Genomic DNA, 13489 nt, shown 5'->3' with positions numbered 1-13489 from the left:
GAAGCAGAATAAATAGTAACCAAAAATGGATAAAAACATGCAAAAACACGTTTTAAACCTTTTCTCATAGCCACTAATAGCTGGAAACTGATCCCACAGTGGGAAACACCCAGCTCCTGCTTTCTACAACAGCAAAACCTTTGCAACTTACTATCCAAATCACCTTTTGCTTTCTTGTCACATTCATAAAAAAGTTAGCAACTACTGCTGTAAGACACCAATATATCTAAAAAAAATTATATATTTATCCTGCACTTTGTCTTTTAATTTAACAGAAGAAAATACAAACTAAAAATAATAAATAATTTTAGAAACCTATTTAATTTATTTCACACGTTATTAAAAAATTACATTAACTATTATTTGTATGAGTTGACAGCAGCTTATATATTTAAATGACAGTATTACAGTTTTTTACAAATGAATGACGTGGGTGGACCCACCCTTGTCGTGTGGTGTGCATGAGCGTGTGCGCGTCGTAGCCTCGTGCGTGGTTCAAGCGCCTCATTCTCCTTTTTTTTTTTTTTTTATGCATACCGAAAAGCTATATATATGTGTATGTATGCCCCCCATTTTCCCTTCAAGGACTAACTAAGCAACGAAAAACACAAACTCAGAAACCAGACACTGGAACAGAACAACCCCATGGACATTTTCACATCTCCTCTCGACCACGACCCAGAAGCATCATGCGAAACAGATTCTCCGACAACTGTTCAGAGTAGTGGGTATTCAGACGAGGAAGTGATACTGGCGTCGTCGCGGCCCAAGAAGCGAGCTGGGAGAAGAGTGTTCAAGGAGACCAGACACCCCGTGTACCGGGGAGTGCGACGGAGGAACAACAACAAGTGGGTCTGCGAGATGCGGGTTCCCAACAACAACAACTCACGGATTTGGCTCGGCACCTACCCCACGCCGGAAATGGCGGCGCGGGCGCACGACGTTGCGGCCCTCGCGCTCAGGGGAAAGTCCGCCTGCCTGAATTTCGCCGACTCCGTGTGGCGCCTGGCGGTGCCTGACAGCACAGACGCGGAGGAGATACGGCGAGCGGCGGTGGAGGCTGCGGCGGCGTTTGTGGATGAAGAGGTGAGCCAACAGCAGAGGAGTGAAGAAATTGAAGAGCCACCGCGACTGCAACAAGAAGAGATGTCGGAAGAGTTGCATGATTTGCTTCTGCGAATGGCGAACGAGCCTTTGATGTCTCCTCCTCCTTGTGTGAGAGATGGTAGGGATTGGAATGACGTGGAGATATTTGATGCAGAGGTTTCACTGTGGAGCTTTTCAATTTGACGCGTACCTACTACACTACACTTCGATCAACTCCATTAATGAAAGATAGTACCTTTTTGGTGTGGAGTCAAATCCAAGTCTTGTTTCACTCTGGAGTGTGTGGTTAGGGTATGATTGGAAGCAAGAGCACCTTTTTGTCTGTGCATCTCATTTTTTCTGTATTTTTGAGGAACAAGGAATTTGTGCATACTAAGGTTCTAGTTGGCACTCGTTTATGTTTAGGGAACATATGTAGTTACAGTTGTCTGTGTTGGAGATTTTAATACAGGTTGCAGTAATAAAGCTATAAACAAAACAAAATTATATTAATTCCCACGTGGTTAATATTTTTTAGTAATGATTAATGTTTTATCGATAGATTTAACTCCTACATCTCCTGATCCGTACATTAGTTGTAATTAAGAATGGACGTGGCAAAGAACCCCATTCATGGTTATCGATGCCACCTTTTGACTAAAGGCACGTACGGTATAATAGTATTACTTATTTTTCAAATGAAAATTGTTGAATAGTTTTTTTTTTTTACACTTATACCTATGTGTTTTAGTTTCGGTTTTTATTATTATTTTTATTTGTTTTTCATCTCTTAATTTTGTACATTTTGGCATCTGTCTGCCAATAACTTCTCTCTTGATAAATTTAACTGTAACAACGTCGTTATAATGTGTAATTAGTAAAATTTCAAATAATTGCTGAAGTATACTATTAAAGTTTCATGTTCGGTAATATGAAGAAAAAAATGTATTATAAAAAAATTAATAGTTGATCTGAGTGTTAGATATATAGATAACTTGAGTAGTCTATATTACCACTCCTACTCCTTTCTTAATCATGCAAATGAAGTCATAATATTATTATTTATATTACAAGTAATTTTATTGAGCCATCTCTAGTAAATAACATACTTTTATACATGTTTGGAAAAGATAAACATCTCGTGCATTTGTATTTTAGAAATTAAATAATAACAAAATTTAACCAATAAATTGTAAATAATGCATCCTTCAAAGTGTGAGCAATTTTAAGAATATTAGAAAATTTGTAACATGCCTACAATAATATTTATTTTCGTAATAAAAGACGTTATGAAAACTCAATAGCCAATAACTAATCATATTATAGTAAATATAACAAATTATATATATATATATATATATATATATATATTATGTAGTTATTATTATTATTGGAAATATAGTTAAAATCCACATTTTTATAATCATAATAAATATATATTGACATTAATATATTAAATTAATCCAATTAACATATCAATCATAATAATTAAAAGGTAATTAATAGGTACTAGTAACAATTATCAAAGTATTAAGAATAAAATAATAATGAAACGTGCACACCTAACAGTTAAACACCTTATGAACTATTATATTATATTGCATACACATAAAAACATGTGGTTGTCCGAGGTTACAATAATTTCTCCCTCCCCAGCTGACAAACGGTCTTTAGTTTAGATGAGTGCTAAACATGTGTTGACCTGCAACTGAGGGTAAAACTGCCATTTCCAATATATATATATATATAATTTTTTTTTTCATTTTACTGTATTTATTGTTTTAACATATGTTTTCTCTCACTCAAAACAAATCTCATTAAATCTGAAACTAGATAAAATTTGTTTTCACTGGAAATTAAACTCATATAGTATATTGTTTTTCTCAGCTAAACTTCTATATATAAACATTTGAACAATTAGACTCCGAGATTAGTACATTAATTTTGTTGTATCATATCTTTCGTACTCATATACTTCTTTTTAAACTAGCGTTAGAAGAACAACACTTCTAATATTTCTTGCAGAGTGATGTTTTTGTTTTAATAAACTAATTTAAGAGAACAAAACTTTGTGATATAAAAAGTGAAAACATAAAATAAAAACTATAATATGCAAAAAAAAAAATACCAATAACTTAAATCGGGTTTGTCAATGTCAAAATTCTTTATTTTCATTGATTTTTATTTATATCTATATTAAATAACGTATAAAAAGAAAAAAAAAATATTTTCCTTATACTTTTTCTTTCTCTTAATGATTTTATTTAAAATTAAATTAATTTCTTAAGCTATGTTCTTACTTTCGATATGAAAACTCTACTTTTCATATATTTTTTCTTATGTGAAATTAACATCACATTATTTGTCTTGATATTTTGTATGTTGTAATTAACATCAGTTGTAATTTAATTAGACAACAAAAAAAATTACTTAAGTTAATATTATCATACTAAATTCCCAAACCAATTCTTAAGATCGTTATCGATATATCAAAATTATTATTATTATTATTATTATTATTATTATAGTTATTTTTAACATTATTATTAATTTTTATAATATTAATATTATTTTAATTAATAATAATATTATTATATTTATTATTAATATACTTTTTATTATTATTACCATCAAGATTTGTATCGTTTTTATTATTATTATTATTATTATTATTATTATTATTATTATTATTATTATTATTATTATTATTATTATTATTATTAGCCTGAACATAGGTCAGTTTGCATTGTGGATGTATTTTTTAAATATGCGTAATATTATATTAGTATGTGATAATATTGTAATGTTATTAAGTTAATATATAAACTAAACTAAAATATATCAGAACATAGAAAAAAATAACCATTGATAAATAAAGAAGGGAAGGAGCATAGATAGTCGATTTTATAAAAAACTTATAAAAATAATTGTCAATTTTTAAAAATTTAATAAATTATTATATTTAAAAGGTAAAATTGGTATTTTGAAATATGGACACAAAAAGGATAATTTCTTTGTATATTGTTATAGATTATTATTATTATTATTAGTAGTAGTATTAATATTATTTGTATTATTATTATTATTATTATTTCAATTAATAATAATATTAGTATTTGTAAGAATAATGCTAATGATTTTATTAGTATCATATAGCAAAATGTTTATAAATAATTATTTACTTATTTTAATATTTTAATATAACAAAATTATAAACTAATATATAATATAATTAATATATATATATATATATCAAACTTATTACATATAATTAATTCTTAAATTTAATCATTGTAATAATAAATATAAAAAAATCATGAGATAAAAAATATTTGTTGTTAATCCAATATTTCATTTGCGAGATAAAAGAGTTATCCTTCTATCTCAATAATAGAATAGAATATGAGAAATACAAAGATATAAGTTTGTGTCTAACTTCTTAGTTTCTCTAAAAACAACAAACATTTGAGAGTGAAAATATGTTATTTTTACTCATGTATTTGTACCTACATGTATATCTGTTTTAAAACATCTAATATTAATGTCATGTTCTATTTATTTTATACACACTATATATACATTTTATTTTAACAACTATTCATACACATACATTTTACTTTAATATAATATATAACTTAAAAGTTTATAGTAAATTTTAATCCTATAACATCATTAATTAATTAGCGTCAAAATTGTAATTTAAAACAACAAAATTTATATCAAAATACTATTTATTAATCTTATTATTATTCCCGTTGATATTATTGTAATTATTATTATTTTATTAGTACAATTCATTATAATAATAATAATAATAATAATAATAATTATTATTATTATTATTGGTACTGGTATTATTAAATGTATATTTATAATCCATTATTTTACTATAAAAAAATAATATTTATTTTTAATTAGTTTGTTTTAAAAATATGATAATTAGTTATTTAATATTTTTGTATCATTAAATTTATTATTTAAATATTATATATAATTTTACATTATTATAATCTTTAAATATAATTATGTAAATAAATTATTTATTTAAATATAATAATTTTATATTTATTTTCTTAATCAAATTAAAAATAATAATCCGTAAGTGTAAGACTAGTTTAAATTAAAAATTTGTATAGGTGGAATTTTTATTTAATTTTTTTTTCTACTGAAATTGGAAGACGGAAAGGGCACTTCATGTTTGTCTATTGGGCTTAAACAAGGCCCACATGTGCCCTCACTCGTGTCGACATGCCACTACGACAACACCTGCTCCATGTGAATGAAAACCCTAATCAAGGTCCATCCAATGGTCTATGTTGAAAGTGAGTTTCTTATTCAATCCAACGGACCCAACCCACGGATTTAATATTGAGAAATAGTTTGATTTTTCTGTATTTTATTTAGTAGTTTATGAAAGTGCCCTTATAGAGAAAGGAGCCTTTCCATGTGTACTGTCCTTCATACCGTCGATTTTTTCTGTTCCAGTTCCAGCCTCTGCATATCCGTTAATTATCTCAAAAACCCTATTTCCCCAAATCGATGATGAAAGGTTCAAAACGTTTGGCTGTGTCAGAACCCAACCAGGTCGATACTAACGAAACACCGGTAAGTATGTGACCGCACTTTAATTAATTTTATTCATGTGATTGTTTAACTGTTTTCTTGAATAAAAGAGAAAATTGTGTGAGCTTCTACTATGAGAAGTGTATTTATTCATTTAATTTTTTTTGCAAATTTATCTAGTTTTGTATGTCCGCACAATGGGTTATAAAGATACTTGCGATTAGCATTCCAAGAGTGTCTTCGTATTTTAGAATTCAATAATCGCGGGCAACACAGATTCAAAAGGAATAACTATGGGAAGTGGGAGAATGGTTGATAGCTGTTTGAAAAACTGGTTATTTCAAACGTACTTCTGATTACTGACTATCTTTGTCTGTCAGCCTCTCTGAAGTCATTAGGTCATCAGTCGCAGGGTTGAGGGAGATGGGTAGGAATTAGAGCTGGATCGTTTCCGTTTAATATTTTTCACTTTCCTTACTGGTCTAGTTTAAGCCTTATGCTCATGATAATTAAATTTTGAGTATTGGTTTTTAAGTGTGTGACTTTAGATGAGTGATGACTGTCATTTACGTTCTCAATTCAATTTCTAAACGTTGGGTTTAAATGCAAGCAGGAAATTTCATTGTCAGACAATGAGATTTGACACTCCTTATTTATGGAAAACTTTTGAAGATTTCATATAAGAAAGAATAATTGTCCTTATTTTACCTTCATTCACAATTATGCAGTTCCGGAATAAAAGAATAATGGAAGGATCCCTCTTTGATGTTCATAGGGCTGAACCATCTCAACACCCACGACCAACGGTGACTGCACCATCATTGGATATGAAACGGGCAGAGTCATCACAGCAGCATGTGAGAGCTTTAAATACCCAGTTTGCAAGGTTCATCTTTTATTTTATATCAAAGTTTATTTTTTGCGTGATTCCCACATTTCAATTTTTTTTCAATGAGATTTATACCTTGTTCTGGACTTTTGGTTTGGCTTACTTGGTGGTGGTTGTTATAAAGCATGTTGTCTTTATAGTGTTAACATAGTAGTCCAGGTTTAAGGATTTTCATTTCCATGATTGTGAATGTCAAGTTGGCTCTTTCATAACCTCTCTCCTTGTTATGCGGTATCTTCCTCATAGTTGGGTTCAAATGCAACTAAAGAATCATCCTGACGAGCTTTGGGAAGATGGTGTGAGAGATTACTTAAATCATGCTTCAAGCATTATGGTAATTCCTTAATCGATTTGGTTCACTCAAATCACATGTCACTTGTATTTAAATTCACTTGGTTTTACTATCTGTTCTCTATTAATGTGTTGTTGAAGGTACCATTTTATAGGAAGCTGATCCCATTTCTAATAGTATTATTACTTCCGTGTGCATGTTGTTGCACTGAAATAGATCCATGCACTCTAACAGACATGCATACATTTATATGAGAATACTGGAGTTCTACATGAGAAGTAACCTTTAGTGGTAATAAAAACATCATTTCTGTTTGTTCTACTAGTTGTTGACGTTTGTTTTTTGAGCAATGACAAGTGTAAGATGCTTTCTTGTTTTGGACCTCCTATTTATAATATAAAACTTTCACCTCTTATCCGCCTCTGAATTTACTGGTGGATTAGCGGCTATGGCTGTACAGGAGCATCTTTACTTGGCACTTCTTTCTCTTTGTTTCTTGCTCCTCTAATTCTTCGAGATATATTAACCTACATGTCCATTTTTTATTTGGAATTATGCTGCTGCTTTAGCCCTCCGAATTTGGGTGTAAATAAATTGACCTTGTAATCTTGTATTATTTCAGGAAAAGTTCAGTGATGTTGTCAACTGGCTTAAAGCAAATGCATCCATGGTGGAAAATTCAGTTGCTGATGCCGGTGCTGCTTTTTCTGGAAAAAAACTCTTGCCTGAAGTAGTAAACAAAGAAAATAAATCTTTTGGAGAAAAAACTGTGTTTACTGCTGCTACTACTGCTACAAATTTTTCTAGTTCATGGAGTCCTGGATTATTTTCGAGCAGTCAAAGCATTTTTGGATTTGGTAGGTCTATTCTCATTTTTAAGAATTTACCCAAATTGTCTTCTCATAATTTTGCATTGGTTGCATTTGGTGCTTGAATGTAACAGTCTGAAAGTAATTGATTTTTTGTTCAAAAACTCTCTTAGAAAGCTAGCAAAAAGTAAGTGATTATTTTTCAAAAGTAAACTGAACTAAACGTCCACCCACTCCATTAATATTACTCACTATAAAAGCTGAATAATTTTCAACGTGGGTCATGTGATCATTAACTAACTTTCAATCTTGACTATCCATGTGTCATTCTATTATTATTTAACTTTATAGTTCTCACATTGTAAAAGTGACAATTGCTTTCATTAAACATGTCCTATATATATATATGTGTGTGTGTGTGTGTGTGTGTGTGTGTGTAAAAAATATGTTTTAGTCCTTCAAAATATCATGAAATCTGATAGTGGTCGCTATTAAGATTTAATGCTTTTTTTGCTCTATCATTTTTTAAGCAAAGCCAATTGTCTATCAGCTTTACAGGTGCTCACATAAATAATGAAAAAAATCATATTGAATTTGCTAGTGATTTGTAAAATAAAAAACCTTTGGACAAATAAAAAAAAGGTTAACAAAGTCAGGGTTTCATGCTTATTAACCTTTGTACTTATTTTATCCACTTCACTGTTACACTTTAAACTCAGGCACAAAATCTTTCCATTTTTAGGTAACCAAATTTCAGCTCCTTCTAACCCCAAGGCTTCAGATGACGTAGATGAAGGTGAGCATTCAATTCTATTCTCTTATTTCTTATCTTTATTTCTTTTAGCAATTATACTTGTATTTTTATTTTTCTGTTTTGACCTTTCTGGTCCCTTCTTTTATTGTCGGAGGTGTTCTTGGTTATATATTTATAAATGAAGGTTGTTTCCTTTTCTTGGTAGCAGGTAGGTGGTGGTGATAAATATATTTCTGGCTATAGATATATTTTGTATGATTGTATGTTTACCTTAATATGCAATGCTTTTGAATTGTGAAAGAAACTCTTTATAAAGAAGAAAAGAAGTGACGTGTTATTTATTCCTATAAATTGAGCTGGTGCTTCGTACAGTTGTCTTCTTCATTCTTATGTATCTTGAAAGAGATATAGGGAAACAACTACAAGCGGTTACCTTACATAAACTCTAACACCCTACAAATAATTACAGGAATAAAATAATTACTCTTCATATCCCTACGATATCTTATATAGAACTCTAACACCCTACAAATAATTACAGGAATAAAATAATTACTCTTCATATCCCTACGATATCTTAATATCAATCGTTACAATATCAATAGTATCTTCTTGTACCTGAATACTCTCCCTCACGTGAGTGCTTGAATATTAATCATTCCCACCTTGAATGCAATTTTGCAAAATGATGTTGTGAGAAGTTCTTCCATAAACAAATATATGGATGTAGGAAGCATTTATAACATCATTATAGTTTTTCTTTGATGAAGTGTAGGTGTTTGGTCCTATCATGTTGGACATCTGAATCAAAGATAAAAACTACGGGGTTTGATTTGGTTCCATTTGATAAAAACTATGTGTGAATCAACTGTGCGATTCTGTTGTATAATTTGTTATTAGTACTTCCAGTCTTTATCTTTTTGACATGGCAGCCTAAGGATGTATCATGATCGATAATTTTATTCCCTAATATTAAATAATTTGTTTACACATATAAGCAATTTTTTATCAGCTAACGAACTAAAATAAATATAAAGGTTCGAAGGGTGCGTTTTACAACAAATAAAAACTAAAGAAAAGAGGTGGTTATTTTGTCTTTATACATTGTGGCATAAATACTGTATAACCTCCATGAGCTATATCTCTCATAAGCTTAACAAACTCGTTTTGCATATGTATGTACGATATTATTTTAAATTCAAAACACTAACATCAAAACAAGTCCTTTGTATTATTTCTTTCCAATAATATTTAGTTTTGTTTTAGCACTTTTCTATCCCTAGGCCAATAATGTAATGTTCACACCAACAAGACAACTCTTTCACCTCCCCTTTCATATGTTAAACATATTGAGCTATTGTACCACTGATTTATAGGCATGAACTCAGTAGGCACACTGAGTTCTCCTCTTGTACACACAACTCTCACATATGAGTGTCAAATCACAAACAAGATCCAATTATCCAAAAAATTTCAAAAGCCAGTTATCAATTATTTTTTCGGTTCGGTTCGGGTTATGAACAACACTATTGGATAAGATTTTGAGTAATACTGATAACTAATTTGTTGTCACAAAACACAGCCTGAATGTGCTTATCTTTAAGCCATTAAAAATATTTTTCAGCCATACCAATTCACGCACACTTATGTCATATAGCTTAAAATTCAGCCTTCACATCTAAGAACATATCCTAATGTAGACCTTCTAACAGTAATAGACCCAACATAGTCTGTATCATTATACATCTCTATATTTGATCTTCGTGAACTTGTCTTTAAATACTAAAGAATTCTATTTACAGCTTGTAAATGTATTTGTCGTGGCTCATGCATGAATTGGCTGACCAAACTTGAAGCATAAGCTATTTTTTGTTGAGCCTGGACTAAATGAGCTTTCCTCCATGTCTTTGATATTGGCCCTTATTTACTTCAGACCATCTTCATCACTCCAAATACAATGGTTCTGTTGTATAGGTACTTTGGTGGCCTTGCAATCAATCCTACACATCTCTCTGAGAAGGTTTAGAAACATGTTTCCTTTAGGAAATAAAGATTCCCTTCATCTCAAATTGTGCAACGATATTTTCATTCAAGATCAACTTCTGTTCTCATTGAATTCTGTGACAGTCATGTCGTCACGTAGTATCACTAAATCAGAAATTGTAAGCTTAAACAAACTTTCCCATAATAGCCAATTTTTTTGCCCTTATTTGCACCAGCTTAGTTACATTTAGTAATATTCATGACATTTATAAAATATAACTTCTCTTAGAATGAAGTTATGGGATGATGAGTAAAATATTCTTGCTGTGGCTTAGAGAATGAATTGGAGCAGCCTAGCAGCCCATCGGTTAAGAAGACAGAAGAGAAAGGTGTAGTTGTTGTACATGAAGTAAAGTGCAAGCTTTATGTGAAGGTACTCTTTTATTAGTTTTAATTTATAGTGATATCTACTGTTGTTTTGGGAAAGCATTTTTTTATTTTTCTGCCCTTGCTCCGATTCAGTTTGATCTTGTTCTGTTCATTCCAATAATGTTGTTTACTGTAACCCTTGGTATGTTCAGTCGAGTGATCCAGCAGATAAAGATGTATGGAAAGATAAAGGAATGGGTCAACTGTCTATTAAATGCCAAGAAGGTGTCAGCAAGGCTACCAAGGAATCTAAACCTACCATTGTTGTTCGAAATGAGGTTTGTTAATGTTACGTTTTTTCTAATGCTTATATATACTACTATTATTCAGGGAGTTGATGTAAGTAATCTGTAGTTATAGTTATTTAAATGAGAACTTCACTTACTATTTCCGTTTGTTAACCTCCTGCAGGTAGGAAAAATTCTTCTCAATGCCTTATTGTATCCAGGAATCAAGACAAACCCCCAGAAGAACTCTCTTGTTGCAATATTTCATACTACGGTAAGCACTAAAATATTGCAATTGAACTAAATACCTGTAGAGATGGTATGCATGCAGATAATGAAAAATATTTTAATATTTATAATAGAAAAACCACTGTGTTGGATAAAAACACTTGAAAGTTTTGGAAAGGGAAAGGAAACTTGAAATGTTTTAGACTACCTTACAGTGGATATAGGTCTACAAGTCAGTTCAATATGCCTCCTCCTAAGTTAGTGTATTTTTCTATCTAGTTGCATTGTGATGGTTGTTATTTTAATATGGTCTCTTGATTTTGCTTCTTCAGACTTCATCTTCTCATTTATTTATTTAAGCATTTTTAAATGGAAATTTTATGTGAAACTTGGGTCTTTTGTAGGGTAATGCTGACGGAAGTGGGGATAGCGATAGTGTAGTTGCACGTACATTCTTAATCCGAATGAAAACAGAGGATGATCGAAATAAGCTGGCTTCAACAATCCAAGAATATGCTCCAGTATCTTGAGAGTATTGAAGTCATGATGATTATTGCGCTACTTTGAGCCATTTGAAGTAAAGGATACTGAATCCATGTTCAAATTTTCCTTTCACAAAAATTATTTTTGTAAGGTGTTATTTCTTAGATTCTCTGATTCCAAGCCTTGTGTTTGGAGGCTGTTGCTTATGTACCATATGAGAACACTGTAGTTGCCTTTTGTCGGATAAACTACCTTAGATCAATGCAATCAATCTTCTTCGTTAAAGATGATGCTGCGCACATTATACCTTGACGTTCTATTTTTTTCAAAGAATTATCGTGTGTTTGTTTCATATTAGATAAATGACATTTTCTTATATAAAGTTATAATTGAAATTATTTTAGCTAAACATCTTGATTTGTTGAATATAGTACTTACCCCACTTTTTTTTCTCTACATTGTTAGCAATTGAAGCAATAGTAAAAGGTGTATGGAGTGGATACCCAAAAAAGCCCAACATTTGTATTTTGGTCGTTAACATTACAAAATCATGTTACTTTTTTTAACAAAATCATGTTACTTTTTAAGCTATGTAGTATGACATTCTCACTGCTATTCAATAACTTGTTTTTGAAGGAAGACGCTCCTTTTTTTTTATGATGTTTATCAAAACTGTAATACAGTAATACCCAACACAAGTACCATTGGACATAATTTTCTTTTTTCAATCAAAATTTGTATTCATCTTCATGTTTGACATAAGTTAGTTAATGAGATGCCACATACTAATAATATTTACAATATTATATAAAATCACCTGCTGTTGAAAATAAATTGAACGTTGGTGCACTTATAATAAATGGTTGTTGAAATGTTTTTTAGCTTATGTATTTTTTTATCACTATGATTATTTATATGGACAGTGTTATACCTGATAATACCAATTCAGTAAACTCAGCCCATGTGACAATGCACACACTAAAATCAATTTCCTTGTCTCTGTTTACAAAACCATATTCAATATAATCTAGGTATAACTAATTATATTATAGATAAAGTGATTTTTTTTAATCCTCTGATGAGTATAACTTTCTTTTATCAGTATTCTAATGAGTATAATTGATTTTAGAAAAATCATTTTCTCTATTTTTTTTCAGGTAAATTATTTATGATAAATGCATTATAAATTATAAACTTTATATTATTTATATTTATATTCTAACCAAGTTTACTTCTTAGACAATAAGTATATTCAAATTATTTTTGAAATATTAAATGTAAAAATAAATTACATAAATTATCCACCTCTGCGTACATTGCATACATAGTGATAAGATTTGATGGTTTTTGCGTGAACTTTGACGTAATCTTTGATTAAAATAATTTATTTTATATTCAAAAATAACTTTGACAACTAATATCACATTTACATTGATTCATGTTATGTGTAGCTTCATGCGTGAACTATATTCAAATTATTTTTGAAATATAAAACTTAAATATTAATTACATTTTAAAATAAAATTACATAAAAATAATTATCCACCTCCCTGGTCAGCGCAAATTTACATTGCATTGTGATAAGGTTTTTTTTTTTTCGCGTGAACTTTGACGAACCATTGAATGCTAAATTAAAAGAATGTTTTAAATTAACTTTGACAACTAATAACACATTTACATTCATTCATGTTATGTCAAATCATACAACTGAAAAGGAAAATTATTAGTATTATTTATTTTTTAAAA

General features: G+C 30.0%; 1 protein-coding gene and 1 pseudogene across 4 annotated transcripts; both read left to right on the top strand.

The window, feature by feature from the left end:
• The first annotated feature begins 572 nt into the window (after positions 1–572).
• LOC114174637 (dehydration-responsive element-binding protein 1E pseudogene) lies at positions 573–1599 on the top strand (annotated as a pseudogene).
• A 3884-nt stretch (positions 1600–5483) lies between these two features.
• Positions 5484–12028, top strand: LOC114174275 (Pleckstrin homology (PH) domain superfamily protein). 4 transcript variants are annotated; one of them, XR_003602673.2, is made up of 9 exons: positions 5484–5691; positions 6378–6535; positions 6785–6872; positions 7453–7687; positions 8382–8435; positions 10368–10555; positions 10712–10809; positions 10958–11083; positions 11217–11305. XR_003602673.2 is itself a non-coding variant. In XM_028059087.2 (9 exons), the coding sequence occupies exons 1-9, from the start codon at positions 5626–5628 to the stop codon at positions 11788–11790; spliced, it is 1041 nt and encodes a 346-aa protein (XP_027914888.2). In that variant the 5' UTR covers positions 5484–5625; the 3' UTR covers positions 11791–12028. The 4 variants fall into 4 exon arrangements, 3 of the variants coding, with proteins under 3 accessions (XP_027914888.2, XP_085524266.1, XP_027914890.2); XM_028059087.2 differs by lacking the exon at positions 10368–10555 and adding an exon at positions 11665–12028 and having other exon boundaries at positions 11217–11306; XM_028059089.2 differs by lacking the exon at positions 10368–10555 and adding an exon at positions 11665–12028 and having other exon boundaries at positions 5527–5691; positions 6425–6535; positions 11217–11306.
• The last annotated feature ends 1461 nt before the right edge of the window (positions 12029–13489 follow it).

The sequence above is a fragment of the Vigna unguiculata genome, chromosome 2, assembly GCF_037176805.1.
Source record: "Vigna unguiculata cultivar grain cowpea cultivar isolate G323 ecotype 2 chromosome 2, ASM3717680v1, whole genome shotgun sequence".
NCBI classification, from domain to species: Eukaryota; Viridiplantae; Streptophyta; class Magnoliopsida; order Fabales; family Fabaceae; genus Vigna; species Vigna unguiculata.
Note: the sequence above shows the minus strand (reverse complement) of the source record. Positions and strands in the feature narration are given on the sequence as shown.